Raw genomic sequence first — 18,595 nt, forward strand, 5'->3', positions numbered from 1 at the left:
ACGCCGGAAACCAACAGCGACGCTGGCGGGCCGGAGGAAGAACAGCAGGCGCGATCGCGTCTCAAACGATGAAGCAAACACGAGTGGAAATGCAACGCAAATTTACAATTTACATTTATTATTTTTTAGCATTTAGTCATTATTTGTAATAAACCCTTTAAAAGTAGTTATATTTTGAATTATGTTTTTTTAAACATATGGGCTGTAGTTTGTCTCTTAACCAAGCTCTGCACAAAACACTGTCATTTTTAAAGGTGCCATATGTAATAATTGAGGTAAAAATATCCAAAAAATGAGCTACACACATAAAAAGAATGAGAAGAAATAAATGCAATGATGTAATTAAAAAACTGTCAAGTTATAGTGCTGCCGAGATATAAACCTAAATTAGCATGCTAAATTACTAGCCCCGGCCCGGCAGGTGTCGTAATACTAGTTTCGGCCATGGGAGGCGGTATGCGGGCGGGCAACATTACCACCAGCCAAACTGCAGTACACGAGTAACTCTCATATCTGTCACTCCTCATGCCTCCGTCTCCTTTTCTCTCGCCTAGTCTATCCGTACCTCAGGTGCCATGGCCTGGGGGGGGTTAGGGTATGTGGCGAGCAGAGGGCCGTGGGAGAACGGCACGAGGCCGGTGGCGGCATTTAATAATGAGCGACACCTGCGCAACGCTCCGGTCTCGTATCTCTCACGGATGAGTGGAAGCATAAAGGGGGTGCGACGACAGTGAAGATGGAGAGAGGATCAGGCCTGAGTTTATGTTGTGTTCTGTTCCTGTTTTGTGTGGCCAGCAGTCGTCCGAGCTGGCTTGTACTTTCAATTTTGTATTTGTTTATTTGTTTAACTTCAAAAAGAACCATCAGCTTTATTCTTTATTCTTACCTCATTAAGAGGTGTCTACTGCTTATTAAACCTCTGGTCAAAATGTGTGGTACTTGCATCTCCTTTGTAGTGGAAGCAGTGTGTGACGTGTTCGAAGAAGATCTCCTTGGTCCCGTGAGTTGATGGTTGGAGTTGCGATGGACTTCTTCTACACTGAGTGAAGCGGTTGTCCCCAACTCCTGGTGTTGTCCTTGACTCTGCTGTGGTTGAGAGTCCTCTTGAATGGCTGGTTGTGAGCCTGGTGAGGCTATGCAGGACACTGAGTTTACACAGGGATTGAGTTTTCGTTTTTTAAAGAAATTTAAGGCAATATCGCTCTCTATTTCGATCTAAGATCAGTTAAAAAGTAATGCATGTTGGTGCATTGGGAGAGGTGTTAGAGCGTGGTCACATGACCCTGCTCCTGCACAGGTGTTTCCCAGGGTTGATGCAGGGAGAACAGAGATATGTGGGCGGTAAAGCATCCCTCATCTCTGTTTACCTCACTCCCCAACTACTGTTGCGTCCGGGAACAATGATATATCCTCTTTGGATGTGTGTTGGCTTCAATGTTCAAGAATATTGACAAGCAGAGGTAGATCGCTTGCGGTGCATCCCTGTAAGTAATAGCATACTATAGTTTTAACGCAGGAGTTAAGAGCTAGCTATAGCAGGTCTATGGTGAACTGCGTTTACTCAAGTTGGGGTATGATCTGCTCTTGGCAGTGATATTGGGCTCAGTAAGTAGGTCCTAATTTCCCCAGTTTGGGGTATAGAGCCTGGTGGACGAGAGTTACTGGGCAAACTGCAATACCTTGGCAAAGCTTCTGCCTCCCTTTCCTGAACCCCATTGGTTGGGTGGCAATACTGAAGATTGTAGCTTGGGAATTATGGAGTTAGACGACATGTGGCAAGATAACCAATGGCGGAGTCAGGGTTAGGGTTAGGGTTAGGCACCTTAGAGGTAAGGTAAGGTGCATGTTTTCTAAAAAAAAGTCGTGTTTTTTTTTCTTCACTTTTTTCCCCAAATACATGCAAATATTATGCAAAAAAAAAATACAAACATACAAAAAATTCCAAACAAAAACTGTTCAAACAGAAAATAAACAGGCATTAAGTTGTCAGGCGATGTCTCTCCAGACCCTGCACACATTACCACCCATCAATACTATGTCAGTTCTTTGTCTCGGCACAGCACACTGCAGCACATGTTTCTGGAAGGACTGACCTTTGGGTCACATCACCATACAGCTTTGTGTCGTACTGGCGTCTCCAGTTTGTTTGGGTAAAGGAAACTTTGCCACAATTGTGAGGTTTAAATGACACTATGACTTCCGGGTCAATAGGCAGTGACCCGGAGTTTGAGTTATTAACTTTTGCTGGTAATATGACTTGTGGTTGCCAATTGTTGGCTGGAACTATGGAAATAATATTCTGTAATTATCTAACTTTCCAGAGGTAGCATTTCAGCTGCTTTTAAGCATTTATGGCCTTTCCATCTGAGCCACCCCTGTATTGTAATCTCGTGTTGGTGTGTGCCAGTTCCCGGGGTGCCTTTAAGCCTATAGAGCTTGGTATCCACAGTCTCTGGGGGAGCGTGGGGTGAGAGGGCATATGTCTGTCCATGCTCTAGGGCCAGTTGTTCAAAGGTAAGCTGATCGGATTTTGGTTATTGGATTGGATCAAATCTTGAAAATGGGTTGTTCAAAAGGGAAAGAAGATCCTTGGGAATCCAATCCTAGTTTTAATCTGGATCAAACCTTCAGTTTGTGTTGTTCAGTGGGATTTGAATAACTTTGATCCAAAAAAACAGGATTATCCTGATCCCAACAGGGGGTAGGATTTCATGGTGGATTTCAGGAAGAAAATGTAGAAAAACTTTAAAATTGGTCAAATAATACATTTGTATCATTTAGTGTATATACTTTTATTTATATTTTGCACTTGACTTGTGTAACCATTGTAACAGTGATAAAGTAGACATAGGCTATAACATTAAGCTATTCAGTATAGTAAAGTAAAAAAAAAAAATATTATCTTGTCCCCATTTGTGTTTGGTTGCAAAATAAGAAACACTTACAGTGACCCCATGTTGGCTCTTCTACCTGTTCTTTCCATAGCTGTGATATGTTGTCCCATTTAGAGCACTGGTAATCCGGATTTGGTAATCTTGAAAACTGTGTATCTGGATCAGGGTGATGTTGCTTTGAAAAACCGGCATAAAAGTAAGACGGATTACCTGATCCTGGATAGGAAAAGATGGGATTTCCAAATCCGGATCATTTTGATCCAGATTAAATGTTTTGAACAACTGGCCCCTAAGTATAGTGACTTGTGTAAAGGTCAATGTCAAAACATGTTTTTTTTTGTTTTTTTTTGACTCATGTTAATTTACTTTATTTACTAAATAGTGTTTTTATTTTTTATTCACTTCTTGTTATTTTTTATTGCCTTGCTTTTACTGGCCTTAAGATCCCATCTGTTCAAACTCTTCGACTTCTCTTGAGTGCTTACATCTGCTCACGATGACTCATAATAACCACTATAGCTTTTTTGCAAATCATATAAGATGCTCCCTTGGGGTTGACGAACTCATGACTCTGGCTCTGAGTAATTTGGTGCTATTCCCACAATGTTTGTGCACATTCACAGCTTAGTGAGGCAGACATTGATTCAACATGGTGTAGTGGGTTTTGGTTCCCCGTAGCTTCAACATGACGTGCAATACAGGCGCCATTTTATCCTCACGGGTGTTCAGCTTGTGTCGACTGTCGTCCGCCAGTGATTATTGGCGTGTGGTTTTAACATTGAATTTTTTTTTTTCAAAATTAGGCAAGGCCACTATAGAGCAATGTTGGCACTCCTTATTTCAAGGTAACATGTGTCATGATGTGTCTGTCTATAGCTTGAACTAAAGTATGCTGTTTTCATAAAGGAAGCTGATTTGCATTCTTCTAAATGTCTAACTCAGATGAGGCTTAAGCCCAGATATCACCGCAGTGAATTTAAAATAACGTACACCTACACTATGACTCGTTTCACGGGATTCGTACCTGAGGTCATTAGATAATATTGTGCAGGGAGCCACATGAAAACATCTGTATTAGTCTTTTAGTGAACATTATTAAAAGTGCTTGCTGTTTTATTGCCTCAAGTGTTTATTTCTGCTGGACACACGGCCATGATATGCATGTATATATATATATATAGAGAGAGAGAGAGAGAGAGAGAGAGAGAGTATTGAAACAAACACTGGTGATATGCTTTTCTACAGTGGTAAACACCACAGTTTAATGCAAATAAAAGTTATATTGAGGAAGAAACGCTCCTCAAATGAGCTTAAACTTTTACATTGAAGAAATAAAGATTACACAAGAGGAGACGGTAAAACGCTGGTGGCCAAGCATGACGTGTAGAAACACATGACTGGGACACACATGGCATTGAAACTGAACTCAACTTAACTTCATCTTCTAGGGAGATATTTGGTCCCACTTTTGTCTACATTTACATAAAATAAAAATATTTCATCATTTAACAATAGATGGACAATTACTTGAGTTTCACAAAATGAATCCCTTATGAGATCCTAGAGTAAAAGCCAAAAAAAAAAAAAAGCAGCTACACAGGAATACGTCCCAGACTTGAGATGTTTAATAAATCTGCATAGTAATCTGACATTACATGCAGGAAGCCACACTTCTTCCCTATCCAAACGCTGCATAATAACTAAAACCGTCTGAAAGCAAATAAAGCATCATATCAAATGTGAAGGCTGAAGGCAATGACAAGGGAAGATGGAGAAACACAGGCACTGAGATGCTGCTGTGCGTCATTAAAAGAGTTGAGAAGTGCCGTGAGCGGCTCGAAACACCAGCGTTTGCTGAACGACCACGTCACGATGATGAACAAATGCTGAAATGGGCTTGTTTTCCACATCTATTTGTCTTTATCAGATTCTGTCATGTCCTCTTTCGGTGACGCCTCCTCTGGCGAAGACTCTTCATACCTGCAGGAGACACGAGAGTCAGGAGGATGAAGAAGAGGGCAGAGCTGGGCTCATTATTAATGTTAATAAACGATCATCTGCTGTAGTGGACATGAGTGACAGACGAGAGCCCACACCACTAGAAACACACAGACACAAGTGCTAGGACTGAAACGCAAGGAACTACAGGTAAACGAGTTACTACACAGCAAACACAGAGGGCTGCTGGGATATATGACATTACCCCGACTAAAGCATGATCCTCCACAGCTTTAAAGTGTGTATGTCGGGTTAATTTTGTTTTTAGATATATTAAATAAGGTTCAGATGTCACAGCCGTACAAGTTTAAGTCTCCCCTGCGTGAGACAGATGAGGAGCCAAACAGAAATGTAAATAATTCCTATCGAATAAACGGATATCTGCTGTGAACAGAACCAGTGGAGAGATCAGGTCAGGTGTCTTGGTAAGTCAATTATAGGCATACTGTACCTTAGAGGTGGACCTGTACATGTATTCGTATTGAACCGAAACGGTACGGGCGTCACGGTTCTGTGCATGAGTATACATGGGGAATACACGGTATAAAAATAAATAAAACTCGCATCCAAATTAATTAATGCAGAACTACTGTTAGATTCACGAGTTATATAGGGACACCTAATCGCCTTAGCTCTGAAGTTCTGTGGATATAATGAACAGGCTGTGAATGAGTGAGTGTGTGTGGTGCGAATCGAACAGTGAAAACAAAAACTGGAAGAAATGGACGCTGCAAATGACCGAAGTCTTGGATAGCGATCTGCACTGAAGTCAGTGGCGCGTTTGGTCCGAACAAAGTTGACCCAGGCACAGATCCACAGACCTGCTTTTTGGGGAAAAAGTGGGCCGGTTTTAACAGTGTTTTTGCACCCAGCACAAATGCAGTAATTCATCATTGTGAAAATTCCCCTGCGTATACCCCACTAACTACCTAACTTAAATAACTAACTAAATAAATAAATGTCCTAATTACTAATTCTCTCACTCTATCACTCATGCAATTTTCAACACCGCTTACAAACTCACTTTCTCAGTCCCTCTTATGGCATCAAGAGATTTGTTTGGGGGGAGGAGCAGTTTTAAGTGAGTACTGAAAATAACGAACTTTTTCATCTTATATTATGCCTTTAGGTATCAAAAAACATACATCAACTTGTCAAACGTGTATTTTCCCTAACTATTTTGTGCTAATCATAATTACAAATTTAACCTGACATACACTTTAAGTTGTGTCTTGTTATATCCTCCAGAGACCCAGAAAAACAAAGTTTTGTGAATTTAGTTTTCATTTCTTTCGTGTCTTTACATTGTTTAGTAAATCAGGACTCAATTTATTTTTTTAAAGACATGAATAGGTAAACACATTTTTTTTAAATCACCAATCAATTTTTAGGTTTCAGGATTTTATATACCAAACTTTGTAGAAAGATGATTCTCAACTATGTTCTGAAAGATATAACAGAATGATTTGATATACCATTTTGCTTTATGCAATACGTGTGGGCAAAATGGTCATAAGTGGGTTTCCCCATTTTATACAATGCATCTATACATTGAATCTAATTAGCATTTTAATGTGTTCCTGGGGCAAAATGTAATGAAAGAGGAAGAGTAATAATGAGCAAGATTTTCATAATAATATCTAACATTTTATAGGAATATTGAAAGATTTCTTTCTCCATTCACTCCCAAAATGCCTGATAAACATGATCTAAGTCCTGGTCTCTCTACAGGGTACAATGTATGAAATTGATGTCTAAAAAATAATAACTGGTTTGGAACTGGTTCTGGTTCGGTTCAGAGGTGGTTCAACTTGCAAACCTTCTCAGAACTTGTTTGTTTTTCCACTGACTAGTGAGCCCAGCGAATGGCGTCGTTGCGTCACTGTGTACTAGAGATGCGCGGTTGGCGGATAAACTGCGGATTGGGCGGATGACGTGACTAAAAAAATATTTTAATTAAATTCGGGCGGGTGGCTGAACCAAATTATGTGCCAAAATGCGTTTTTCTATTAGGCTACAATGAAAGTACTGTACAGTAGCCCATCAGATAAGGCCAGTGTGAAGAGGTTCAGTGTGTGTGGAAAGAAGAAGACAGGGTTGGGATGGGTTACTGGGACTCGCATTTAATCAGAAAAATAAAAAGAAACGAGGCACACAGTAGCGCATTCGCCACCATAAATAAAACACGCGATCGAACACTTGCTTCTCAGTCTCGGTTGCAGTAGCCGTGTGCTAAGTCCCAGTCCAACTCTCTCTCTCTCTCTCATTCCCGCCGGTTATAAGCGGTCTTTCCACGACAAGACACAGGTGTGTTCATCATCTGCACTTGATCTACTCACCGCGCGGCTCCGTCCTTTCTCTCCCGCTACAGACTTCGCAAAATCACGCCCCCCTCGCCACAGTCAAGTTTTCCGAAGTGCGTTTAATTTATTTATTTTTGTCCCTGCGTGCCGATCGGAGACGAAGTTCACTGCTGATATTCTGAGAGCTTTCTAGTCTCGCGGCTGTGGCTGTCATCAGCAGCGCCTTGTATCGCCCAATCAGCGGATGCGGTTTTGAAAATTGGTCAAAAACATTGGTGCGGATGGATGGCGGACGGATTATGAGTTTTGTGATGCGGTTGCGGATGAAATAATAGCCCATCCGCGCATCTCTACTGGGTACGTCGCCATATGCCTTAGCTTTCCCAGAAATGCTTGCACCAACTCCAAGCATAACAATTACAATAACCCCGTCCCCCAGCCCCCGACGTAAGCATGTCGTGGTAAAAGAACGGTTCTACTCCAGCAAAGAGTTGGTGCTGCTTTGGAACCAGTTTTCATGGCTGAGAATCGGTTCTTTAGCTGTCGAAACAAAGAGTAGGCACTGGCTCTGAACCGGCTCTCGAAATGCTTTGGTAGAAAAGGGGTAGCAGACACACGAGAGTCAGGAGTGAAGCACACAGAAGCAGCTGTGAGAGAGGCATGAGGATGAGGAGCTGAGACATACGAGAGTCAAGACTGAAATACAAAGAAGTAGCTGTGAGAGAGGCATACAGAGCTGAGACACACAAGACTCTTTCCTGTTGTGATCTGTTCCTTACAGTTCACCTGGAGACAGAACCTACGAGAGGCACCAAGGAAAGCTAAATAACAGATTGTCAACCAAGCAGTTAGCGTCATCAGATGACCCACTAGGCTACCGCCCCGTCAAAATCTTTATTTAGGCCCCACGCAAGTTGTCCCCATCGAACGGTCTGACTGTCTGCATCAGTTAGCTGAAATTCTCCTAGAAGGCATAGCCCGTATTAGTAGTATAGCTAGTTAACCGTAGAACGAACTTGCATTGGTCTCTTTTTGTGTGCGGTGTTCCTCTCGCCCACAGTGAGCCAGTATGTTCCGGTCATCTAGTCCCACAGTCCACTGGGACAACCTAGAGACATGGCTGAGAACCATGATGACCACCTTCCTGCCAAAGGACGCCGGTGACTCAGAGCCCCCAAGCCAAGAGCAGTTGGACGCCGACTTGGACAAGCTGAAGGCCCACTATCCGACCCAGAGCTACAACTACAAAGGCTGGGCCAAAATCATTGGAAACCTTGCTCACATGCTTGTCGTCCAGGAACGGCTCAGCAAAAGGAGCAGCAACGGCCTGGAGCAGGAAGCAGCAATGCTAAATCTTCAAGCTGAGGAGGCCTGGAGCAACCGGGCCCAAACCCAGAGTCCAGCTACTCCGAGGCCGAGAACCAGACCAACGAAGAGGATAATCAGACCCAGAGTTACAAAAGGAAGTGGAAAGACTTCAAACTGCCCAGTCTGATCTTAGTCTAGACACAGACCAAAGAGAGCAGTCAGAGAAAGAAACCAGAGAGGAACTCAAAAAACTCTGACAAGGTGAAGCTCTCCTTGCAAGAGCAGAGACTGAACTAAAAGAAAGAGGCCAACGAAAAACACTTGGAAGCAGCCCGAAATCCACAAGCTGGTTCAGCAGAGACACGATCTCGAATGCAAACTTGACACTGTTCACAGAGAGCTGTTTACTGGCAGGGGTTCTCTTCCAGAGAACACCCTGACACTGGGCTTGGCCTTCATCCTGTATAGGAAGATCATCATCATACGAACATGACACCAAAGCTCATGAAAGCCGTGTTTTGAGGTTTCCAACGGGACCCCCAGAAAGAGGGTACCACGCCAGAGACCGCTTTGAACCTCATCAAGCTGAGTCCTCAGCCCTAATGATCACCTGCTACATGACCATCATGATTCTCCTGCCATCCGTCCATTGTGATGATTGTCGTCTGATGATGTCCACACAGACGAAAAGGGGGACTGTAGGGTATCTGGACTGTGTCAGTTGGGACTTATTCAATTATACAAATGTAAAAAGCTTTTAACCTTTGACTCATGGCTAATTCACCAGCGAGCGCCAGGAAGTCTGTTCCTGATGGCATTCATTGACACTTTCATAGTGAACGCGAGTTTAAAAAAAAAACATATAAAACCAGCGATGAGCCAGCTTCACACACACTCACACATACATAGACTCTCTATGAGATTTCCCCCACAAATGAAGTCAACACTGGCAGAACTTTTTACAAGACTGATGAATTTTATGATCCAAAAAGAATGTGCAGGGAATTTTCTCCTAATTCTTGCTGAGAAGAAATTTACCCGTTTTAATCCTATAGATATAAAACCATGTGATAAATCTATTAACATGTATCTAATGTTCCATCTCATGACTTTCCTGTATGTTGTTGGTCTACGTTTCTTGTAAACTCTAATGGGTTAATGTTTGAAAAATGACTTGCATACTATGATTAACCCAAAATCATATGCATAGCATGTGTAGTCTCTATAAACTCCAATCTTCGTCCCCCATTTGTTAATTTATATTAAATTTTTCTAACTTTACAACGCATTAGTATTATAAGATTCTTGTAGATTCTTTCCGTAAATTATATCCCTGGTATCTGAGCTAATAGGAATATTAAACAGCTTCTCATCCTCATGCCTCTCACAGATGTGTAGGGTGTGTTGACAGATGAGACACGAGATTTAGGAGTGAAGCACACAGAAGCAGCAGTGAGAGAGGCATGCGGAGCTGATACCTGAGCAGGACGACAGTAACGGGACAGAGGAATGCGGCCGCTACATGTGTGTGTGTGTGTGTCTGTGCCGGCAGGGGGAGCAGGAGGAGCACGGGCCGGGGCGCTGCATGGACTCAGCCAGACTCGACGGGGAGCCCGACACCGTGGGGAAGTGTGTGAGCCGAGGAGTGTGCGGCAAAACCTCCTCTGAAGACTCATAGCTGCGGGCCGGAGGACCAGACCAAAGAGAGGAGGAGGAGGAGAAGGAGAGGAAGGCGACATGAAGAAGAAGAAGAAGAAGAAGAAGAAGAAGGTCTGTAAGTGGCCTTATCACAGGAAGAATATTGGTCTAGGCTGCTTCCTTCTGAGACCGCTTCATAGAGACCAGGACACTGCAGCCTAAAGCGCTGGACACTAATGACACTGGACATCTATTGGTCCAACATATATTCTTTTAAACTACAGTTGTGAAGATCTCTAACACTCCTCACACAAGCTTTACCAGCACACAACGACAGGCTTCAGGAGCGAGAGAGAAGCGTGTGTGTGTGTATGAGTGTGTGTTAGGGTGAACAGAACGACCACACTACACACTGAGACAGTTACCTGAACATCTCGGTCAGTTCTCCTTTCACCAGAGCCACCAGCACGGGGAAGCCCACACACACCGGCACCAGGTAGAGCAGAGCAGGCTGGGAAACACACCAACAGCACACATTCAGTACCAGTTCACGGTCACTTCTTGGATGGACAACTATTAGGGATGCACCGAAATGAAAATTCTTGGCCGAAACCGAAAACCGAAAAAGAGGAAACCATGGCCGAAAACCGAAAACCGAAACACCGAAAGAAATTATGCCAATTATCAGTATCATTGCATTTATGGCTATGACTGTGTACAAACGTTACTAAAATCAAGGCATTGCAATTGCATAAATTAATATAAAATTTTCAAATAATAAATCAATTACAAATTATGCAAATATTTATTTAGCACAATGCACAGTATAAAATAAAATTCAAAGTAAAATGTTTTTGACCCCACTCATGTGTACATTAAATAATAATCTAATGGCCTGCAGAAAGGTTTTAAAATTAAATGTTCTCTCATAAAAACAAAGCCGAGTGCGAACTTCTTCTCATCACACCAGCACCATTTGCACGTCTAAATTAGTTTCTTACATTTTAAAAATTTAGCATACAATAGCATAAAAAGCCTTTTTAAATGAACAAAGGTCCATGTTTAATACAAATGTACATGAAACTTAACGAAACATGTTTAGTGAATGTAGAAAATATTTAAGAGAGCATTTAGTTCTATACATACATGTTCCCATATATATTTTTTTGTAATGTCACACAAGTAATAATCTCAGGGTTTACTGGGTTTTACATGATTATTTTTGTATTGGTGGTGGAATACTAAAAAATAAACATTGTCATGTGTTTATCTTTCTTCTTCTCACCGATTCCTGATGGTTAGAGGACAGTTACTTGAGTCGTCCCCTGTTGTTGCAAGGAATAGTACAACGGAGAGCGGGTCCAGTAAAACGCCTCGACCGTTTGGAGCGGTGCGCGCGCTGTCTGAGGAGACTCGCGCATACTTTCGCCTGCCTCCGCAGCGCGAGTCTCCACAGTTTATACTTGACCCGCTCGCATCCGGAGTCGTTGTCATGGCAGTGCGCATTGTTTAGAGCAGATATAGGTGGATAAACAAGGCTTCCGTCTCCTCGCGGGTTCAGATTCACTGAAATACGTCCACACCGCAAACATATTGCTTCAGACAAGCACGTGCAGGTCGCGGTTTCTGTTTGCGTCATCACATCATTTCGGCCGTATTGTTTCGGTGATAAAAGTCTTTCGGCCGAAAACCGAAAATGCACTTTTGGGCCATTTTCGGCCGAAAATTTTCGGTGGCCGAATATTCGGTGCATCCCTAACAACTATAATGCGCTTTCTTGTCATTTATGCCTTTTTTACCTGCGCGTGTTTAAAGGTGTGCATGACGAATATGGTGAGGCCCAGGCCGAAGATGTACGCCAGGAAGCTGGTGTAGAAGTATGTTCTTGTGTTCTTCTTCAAACTGAGAGAGGAGGACAAGTAGATGACAAGAGCATGACAACCAGATCTACAAGCAGCTGAAACCAGACGAAACCAAGCGAAGGGCTTTACCTGACGTCAAAGCGCAGGAGCAGAGCGATGAAGATTCCTGACACACACACAATCACAGTGATGAGCGTTTCACATCCACACGTGTCTGAATCAAACAAGCCTCACAAGTCTTCACACATTTACCTGGAATGACGATGTCCCCCAGGCCCAGCATGGCAAAGTTACTGGCACCCAAACCTTTCTCCAGCAGATCTTGTGGAAACACCACTGGGGGGAGCAGAGGAGTGAGGATGAGGAGGAGATCGGGAAAATAGGAAATCAATCAAAATAAACCTCAAGACTTGTGATGACTGGATAAAGATTTGTAGACAATTTATTAAGGTTAAACTCCAAAATAACATTTTATAGCTATGGGTTAGGTTATAGTAGATATATGGTAATTTGAATTTTGCAGGCCTGGAAAACCCGTAAAAAATATATATTATACAGTAAAATTAATGCAATTACGTTTTACATGGTGTTTAGCATAAAAAAGCATTAACTAGTTCCCTACTGGTTAATGCACTCTATTCGCATCTAACGCCAATAGAGCGTCAAGTACGCGTCTATCACATCTGGTTAGAAGCTTGAATCTTCTGATTGAATTCAAATTTATCAACTTGCGCGGAAGATGTTTGCGGCCCAATTTGCATCATTCGTGTCTTTGCATGTAATCTACTCACACAAATAATTAAATTCACGTTTAAAACACACCATTAGGATGGAAATGAGATACTCACACTTAATCGGGGCTTCGAAGGACTTGGCAACAGTCACCATGACGTTGGTGCCAAAAACCTGAGAGCAAACGGAGAACACAGTTATTGAGACGGTAACGTATTGTATGGATCATGAACGTGTTAAACCAGGACCATCTTACCCAGAACACATCGTAAACGAACAGTCCTCCCAGCAGGATACAGCCAGTGCTGACATTATTGAGGTGGAGCAGCTCGACCCCGTTCAGGGCAAACGCCAGGCCGAACAGGTTATTGGCCACCCAGTGCTGTCAGGAAACAAGTCAGACGTCTTCATTTATACAGCGCTTTTAACAACATGATGGTTTCACAGCAGCTTTACAGAGATAACTGGAGATTACAGTAACACAGATTGTTTCGGCTTTACAGCAGCTCTAGAATAAAGTTTTGATTGATTCACTTCCGTTGTAAAGATCATTAGTTATTAACTTAGGGGCCGCTCACACGACACCGCTCTAGTGCTGCGTTCACACCGGACGTGAACAGCGCTAGAGATTGGCATGGTTTTACAACAGTTAGCCTAATAGCTGGTTTGATTTGCATTGAAAGATGATCTTATGGAAAGTACCCCATGCCAATCTCTAGGTGTGGTGGAAGGTGTGTGATGATGATGTGGGGATATTTTAATCCCAAAGGCCAAGGGAACTTTATCAGGATGCATATTATCCTGGATCCATGAAATAACTGGCTTTTAAAAATAAAAATCTTCCTGACTCTATGGGAATTTAACATAGGGGTGTCCTGACTTATGCACAAAGAAAATTGGTGTCCTTAAAGGTTGGAGTTTTCCTCATTTTTCTAATTAAGGCATTAAGATCAATATCCAAAAGATGATTTTTTATTCCTCTTTTTAGGCAACTTTAGCATGGGGACAAAACACTTATTCATACCAATGTAAGTGTTATCAGTGAATGAGGCCCAAAGTTTCATAAACTTCAACATTTCTATATGTATTTATTTAAATATACAGTATGTCTGGAGAGATTTGTTCTTAATGACCCTACAAGTTTGATCAAACGAAGAGTAATATTATATATATATATATATATATATATATATATATATATATATATATTTTTTTTTTTTTTTCCCAATGTTTTAAATATGAGCTCAAATCAAAACACTCAGCCTGGTTAAGGTCTTTATGTTTTCCTGTGCCGAACATCACTTTTTCCCACTAGTGTGTGTGCATGTCATGAGTCAGCTCTGTATGATCGACACAGACTTGAAACTCATCACACACACAGAGAATACACACGTGCCCAGCCTCATTCATTCGCCACAGTTTCTCTATAAAACACAAGCTGGTGTCCCGTACCTTCTTGAGGACGTACCAGACCCCGACCACAGCGCTCACACACAGGCAGATCAGATCCTTGGTGTCGAACTCATAGTTGAGGATCTCTGAGGAGAAAACAGGCTTCAGACGATCTGCAGAGCTTCAGCACCACACACACACACACACACACGTGTCCGCCTCACCCTCTCGTCCGTCTCCTGAGCCCTGTGTGAACAGCAGCTGGTACTGCTTGTTTGGCACGTTCGCTGGGAAAACTCTGCACATAAACGGACTGGGACAGCAACACCACAACAGTCAACCTCATATTAACACAGCATTACAGGTGTGTGTGTGTGTGTGTCTTACCTCATCGTGTGAGACAGCGCTAATATTCCCAGCACGAAGAAATACATGGAGAGCAGCAGGTTAATGTACTCTTGAGAGAAAACCTGAGAGTGAAGTCAAACAAAACAGACATGGGTACCAGTCTATACAGGGAACTGGGAAAAACCTGCTTAAAGGAGTAGTTCACTTTTTTAAAAAAATGTGTTGATAATTTACTCGCCCCCATGTCATCCAAGATGTCCATGTCTTTCTTTCCTCAGTCGAAAAGAAATTAAGGTTTTTGATGAAAACATTCCAGGATTTTCTCCATATAATGGACTTCAATGGGGTCCAAATGGTTCAAGGTCCAACTGAGAGTTTCAGTGCAAACTGCTCAAATGTCTTTAAACGACACCAGACGATGAATAAGGGTCTTATCATGCGAAACGATCGGTCATTTCAAAACTTACTCCAAAAATGTAACTTTTCTAAGGACAAATGCTAGCCTTGCTCTATTCTCTGAGGCACGTTTGTAACGTCACGTAATACGTAATTACGTTCAAAAGGTCACGGGCGACGTAGCCGGAAGTACAGAGTCAGTGTGTACAAGTTGAACGCATAAGTTGAACGTGCAAACTAACTCACAAAAAAAGGAATTAAAAGGTAAAACAACGATGTCGGACGATTTTGACTCTGTACTTCCGGCTACGTCGCCCGTGACCTTTTGAACGTAATTACGTATTACGTGACGTTACAAACGCGCCTCACAGAATAGAGCAAGGCTAGCATTTGTCCTTAGAAAAGTTACATTTTTGGAATAAGTTTTGAAATGAGCGATCGTTTCGCATGATAAGACCCTTATTCATCGTCTGGTGTCGTTTAAAGACATTTGAGCAGTTTGCACTGAAACTCTCTTTTGGACCTTGAACCATTTGGACCCCATTGAAGTCCATTATATGGAGAAAATCCTGGAATGTTTTCATCAAAAACCTTAATTTCTTTTCGACTGAGGAAAGAAAGACATGGACATCTTGGATGACATGGGGGCGAGTAAATTATCAGCAAAAGTTTTTTCAAAAGTGAACTAATCCTTTAATGGAAAAATATCTTTCACACACACACACACACTCACCTTGAAGAACAGGTAGAGGCCGAAGAGAGTGCAGCTGGCGATGATGGGGAAGCGAGCGGCGTCTCTGCTCGTGATGGTCTCGGGCATATCTGAAGCATTCTGACACACACACATGGTTATGGTCACTCAATATATACATAATGTACTTTTGTGCAACAAATCTTGTGCACATCATTTCATTTTTCTCATTTCCTCAAATGTGTATCGACTGAGCGTGGCGAGAGCAGTGATCAGACAGACGGATATCAGGTTCACACTCGCGTACGGATCTGCTGCTTTTAAATGAAAATAAGATGATGAAGACACCAAAAGTACTTAATAATTCCATTCCAAAGACATGTTTATCATCTTCTTTACTTTAAGACAGTTATGCTTATATATACTTTTAGAAATATGAGAATCACAGAAGATCCCACTGACAGAGTTAGGGAATAGGCACATAAACATGAGCTCAGCACAGGCCGCCCACACTCGGATGGACCATGGGATGATGATGATGATCATGCTCGACCTCCAGCATGGCTTGTGCAACACATCCCAGTAGTAGTCTAATATTAGCCACATCGCCGCTCACACACGCTAACCTAGATAAATGTGTGCTATTATTAGGCGCATGTCTAATTGATATTTTAAAGGCCCTTTATTATGGTTCAGTTCTTCTCTGTAATGTTCTTTCAAAACATTTTCCAATGCCACTCCCCCAGTAGGGCTATACTGCACATTTAAGAAACTAAATTAATATTCTTCAGCAAGAACCAATGAGGTTCATTCCCGTGTTACGCATCATGCTTGAGCTTCAGCAAAGCCCTGCGTACAATATACAATATAATATATTACAATATAACATGTGTAGTGTGTATAATTAATTTGTATATCTAAATACACACACATGCATGTATATATTTAAGATGTGCATGTATATATTTTATATATATTTATTCACAATTAATATTATATATAAATATAAATATTTGATATATTAATAACACATTTTTCTTAAATATATACATGCATGTGTGGGTATTAATATATACAAATTAATTATACACACTACACACACATACATTATGTAAACACAAACTTTTATTTTGGATGTGATTAATCGTTGCCCACCCCTAGTAGGTTTATAAATTATTTACCTTACAAATCTTTAGAAATGCAATCATGCAGAGATGGAGTTTGAGACGCGCTCCACGCATGTAAATGACAACAGTGAAACGCCATTAAACAAAAAACGCATCAGACTCTATATGCTTCACTAAATGCATGTTTGTGTAAAAATGACACACATAACCTGTCCTGCACACATGTAATTCATTTAAGAGCATATATAGGCTATTAAACTCACAGTGCAAATATTTGTTTAATATAATCGCAGTCTTTGAGAATTCACAGTAACACTGCATTGATGTATGATTTTTTAATGGTTTTAATATCATGCAGCCAGAAAACGCAGTAATAATGTGGTTTATAGATTCTCGTCAATGGAATACGTCACTTCCGGTATTTTCCGCTAATCGACACGGGTAAATTATTCACGAATTTTTTACTTGAATTTAAGAGGAATCATAACAGCCCTAGGTCAGATACACTCCAAAATTGAATGCGTCTAGTCAAGTATTCAGTTAAACAGTATTTATTTAAGAAAGATAACACGTTGTGTAACAGTGTATTGGATCAGCGCATGAGCTCTTAAAGTGACAGCAGTCTCATATTCCTGCTGTCGGTCATGTTAATCAAAGAACAATAGAAAGAAAAATCACTATCTGCTCTTGAATGAATAACTTTTGCAACTAATTTTAAGCATTAATCTGTATTTATTTTTACCAATGAAGACTATCCAGTTTTAATTTACATTTGATTACTCAATTTCTGTAGTATTTCTAACCTGAATACTAGTACCCACCGGAAAGAGTTAAACCTGTGTTTATTTCATATTTCTCTCTATGCTATAGAAGGGGGATCAGAATAATCATACAGGTTTGGATGAAACGACATAATTACACTGTCAACCTGGCCAGTAAAAAACAAAATGCCCAGTAACTGAGCACACATTAAACTAAGGCATCAGTGGATTATGAACGTGAAACTGGAAGACATATGGCAGTATAACAGGCCTGCAGATCACCAGCATCAGCTCTGACTCCTCAAATGACTCGGACTAAACTCATGTCTCATGTCGATAGTGTACAGATTTAATCCTGTAGTTTCTCCACTGCCTGTCTCCAGACATCATTAGACGGGGATAGGGTCTCAGTAACGTTACCTTGCCTTTGGAGCAGCCCACGGAGCGCAGGGCCCCGAAGAAGATGGGCAGCAGGGCCATGAGCAGCAGACTCCCGTACGCCAGAGCTGTGCCCTCGGCGCTGGACACGAACCGGCCCGCGGTCCCGTTCACCGCGTCAGACGCGTTACTGGACCCGTCCGGCCCCGGCGCGCTCTGCTCCACATCAGCCATGATCTGCGCCTTCAGAGACCCTAGATTATATCAGTCCGCGCTGAGAGTAGACGACTGAGTGTGTGTGTGTGTGTGTGTGCCTCACAGCTGAGTGTGTTTCTCATTGAGATCCGCTCGACTCGCTAAGGCCACGTTTCCTAACTGAGCCCCGGGTGAAGTGTCTGCGTTCTTCTCCGTTCACTCTCACACACACACTCACTCACAAACACTCTCACACACACTGACGAGCGCACTGACACCCGGTGGAGCGGAGGAGGAAGTGCTGCTGCGGCGTCTCGGTTCCTTCCCTCGAGTCCCAGTGCGCTTCTCTCCTGAGTCTGTTGCCTTGTCCAAATACACACACTTTTCACTATGCACTTGACCACTTGCATGACGTATTTCTCGCAAGTGTTCAAGACTGGTGTGTGTAAAACTTTTGATTACTCGAGTCGATGGGACACACACATAGCTAAAAAATGCAAGTGTTTACACTCGAATACCGATGGGTTTAGTGTGCATTAAGGGCACTGTACTACGGCACAGTCTTGCACACG

At 42.0% G+C, this 18,595-nt stretch overlaps 1 protein-coding gene across 2 annotated transcripts; it reads right to left on the reverse strand.

Annotated features, from left to right (window-relative positions):
• Positions 1 to 4,126: 4,126 nt before the first annotated feature.
• On the reverse strand, positions 4,127 to 18,242 carry hm13 (histocompatibility (minor) 13). Of its 2 annotated transcripts, XM_039671342.2 has the most exons (13): positions 17,871 to 18,242; positions 15,605 to 15,703; positions 14,515 to 14,597; positions 14,352 to 14,440; positions 14,188 to 14,273; positions 12,992 to 13,117; positions 12,852 to 12,909; positions 12,256 to 12,339; positions 12,133 to 12,169; positions 11,941 to 12,043; positions 10,567 to 10,652; positions 9,982 to 10,181; positions 4,808 to 4,874 (listed from the first exon to the last, which is right to left on the reverse strand). In XM_039671342.2, the coding sequence occupies exons 1-12, from the start codon at positions 18,060 to 18,062 to the stop codon at positions 10,022 to 10,024; spliced, it is 1,203 nt and encodes a 400-aa protein (XP_039527276.2). In that variant the 5' UTR covers positions 18,063 to 18,242; the 3' UTR covers positions 4,808 to 4,874; positions 9,982 to 10,021. The 2 variants fall into 2 exon arrangements, with proteins under 2 accessions (XP_039527277.2, XP_039527276.2); XM_039671343.2 differs by lacking the exon at positions 9,982 to 10,181 and having other exon boundaries at positions 4,127 to 4,874.
• Positions 18,243 to 18,595: the final 353 nt, after the last annotated feature.

This window comes from Pimephales promelas, chromosome 20, assembly GCF_988280905.1.
Source record: "Pimephales promelas chromosome 20, fPimPro1.hap1.1, whole genome shotgun sequence".
Lineage (NCBI taxonomy): Eukaryota > Metazoa > Chordata > Actinopteri > Cypriniformes > Leuciscidae > Pimephales > Pimephales promelas.

What these genes read in the sequence shown, in the direction of transcription:
- hm13 (XM_039671342.2), bottom strand. Translation starts at nt 18,062, where the DNA reads ATGGCTGATGTGGAGCAGAGCGCGCCGGGGCCGGACGGGTCCAGTAAC. An exon ending in CTCAGGAGACGGACGAGAGG is followed by an intron (nt 14,274 to 14,351) that starts GTGAGGCGGACA and finishes TTTTCTCCTCAG; the next exon opens with AGATCCTCAACTATGAGTTC. An exon ending in TCTGGTACGTCCTCAAGAAG is followed by an intron (nt 13,118 to 14,187) that starts GTACGGGACACC and finishes GTTTCCTGACAG; the next exon opens with CACTGGGTGGCCAATAACCT.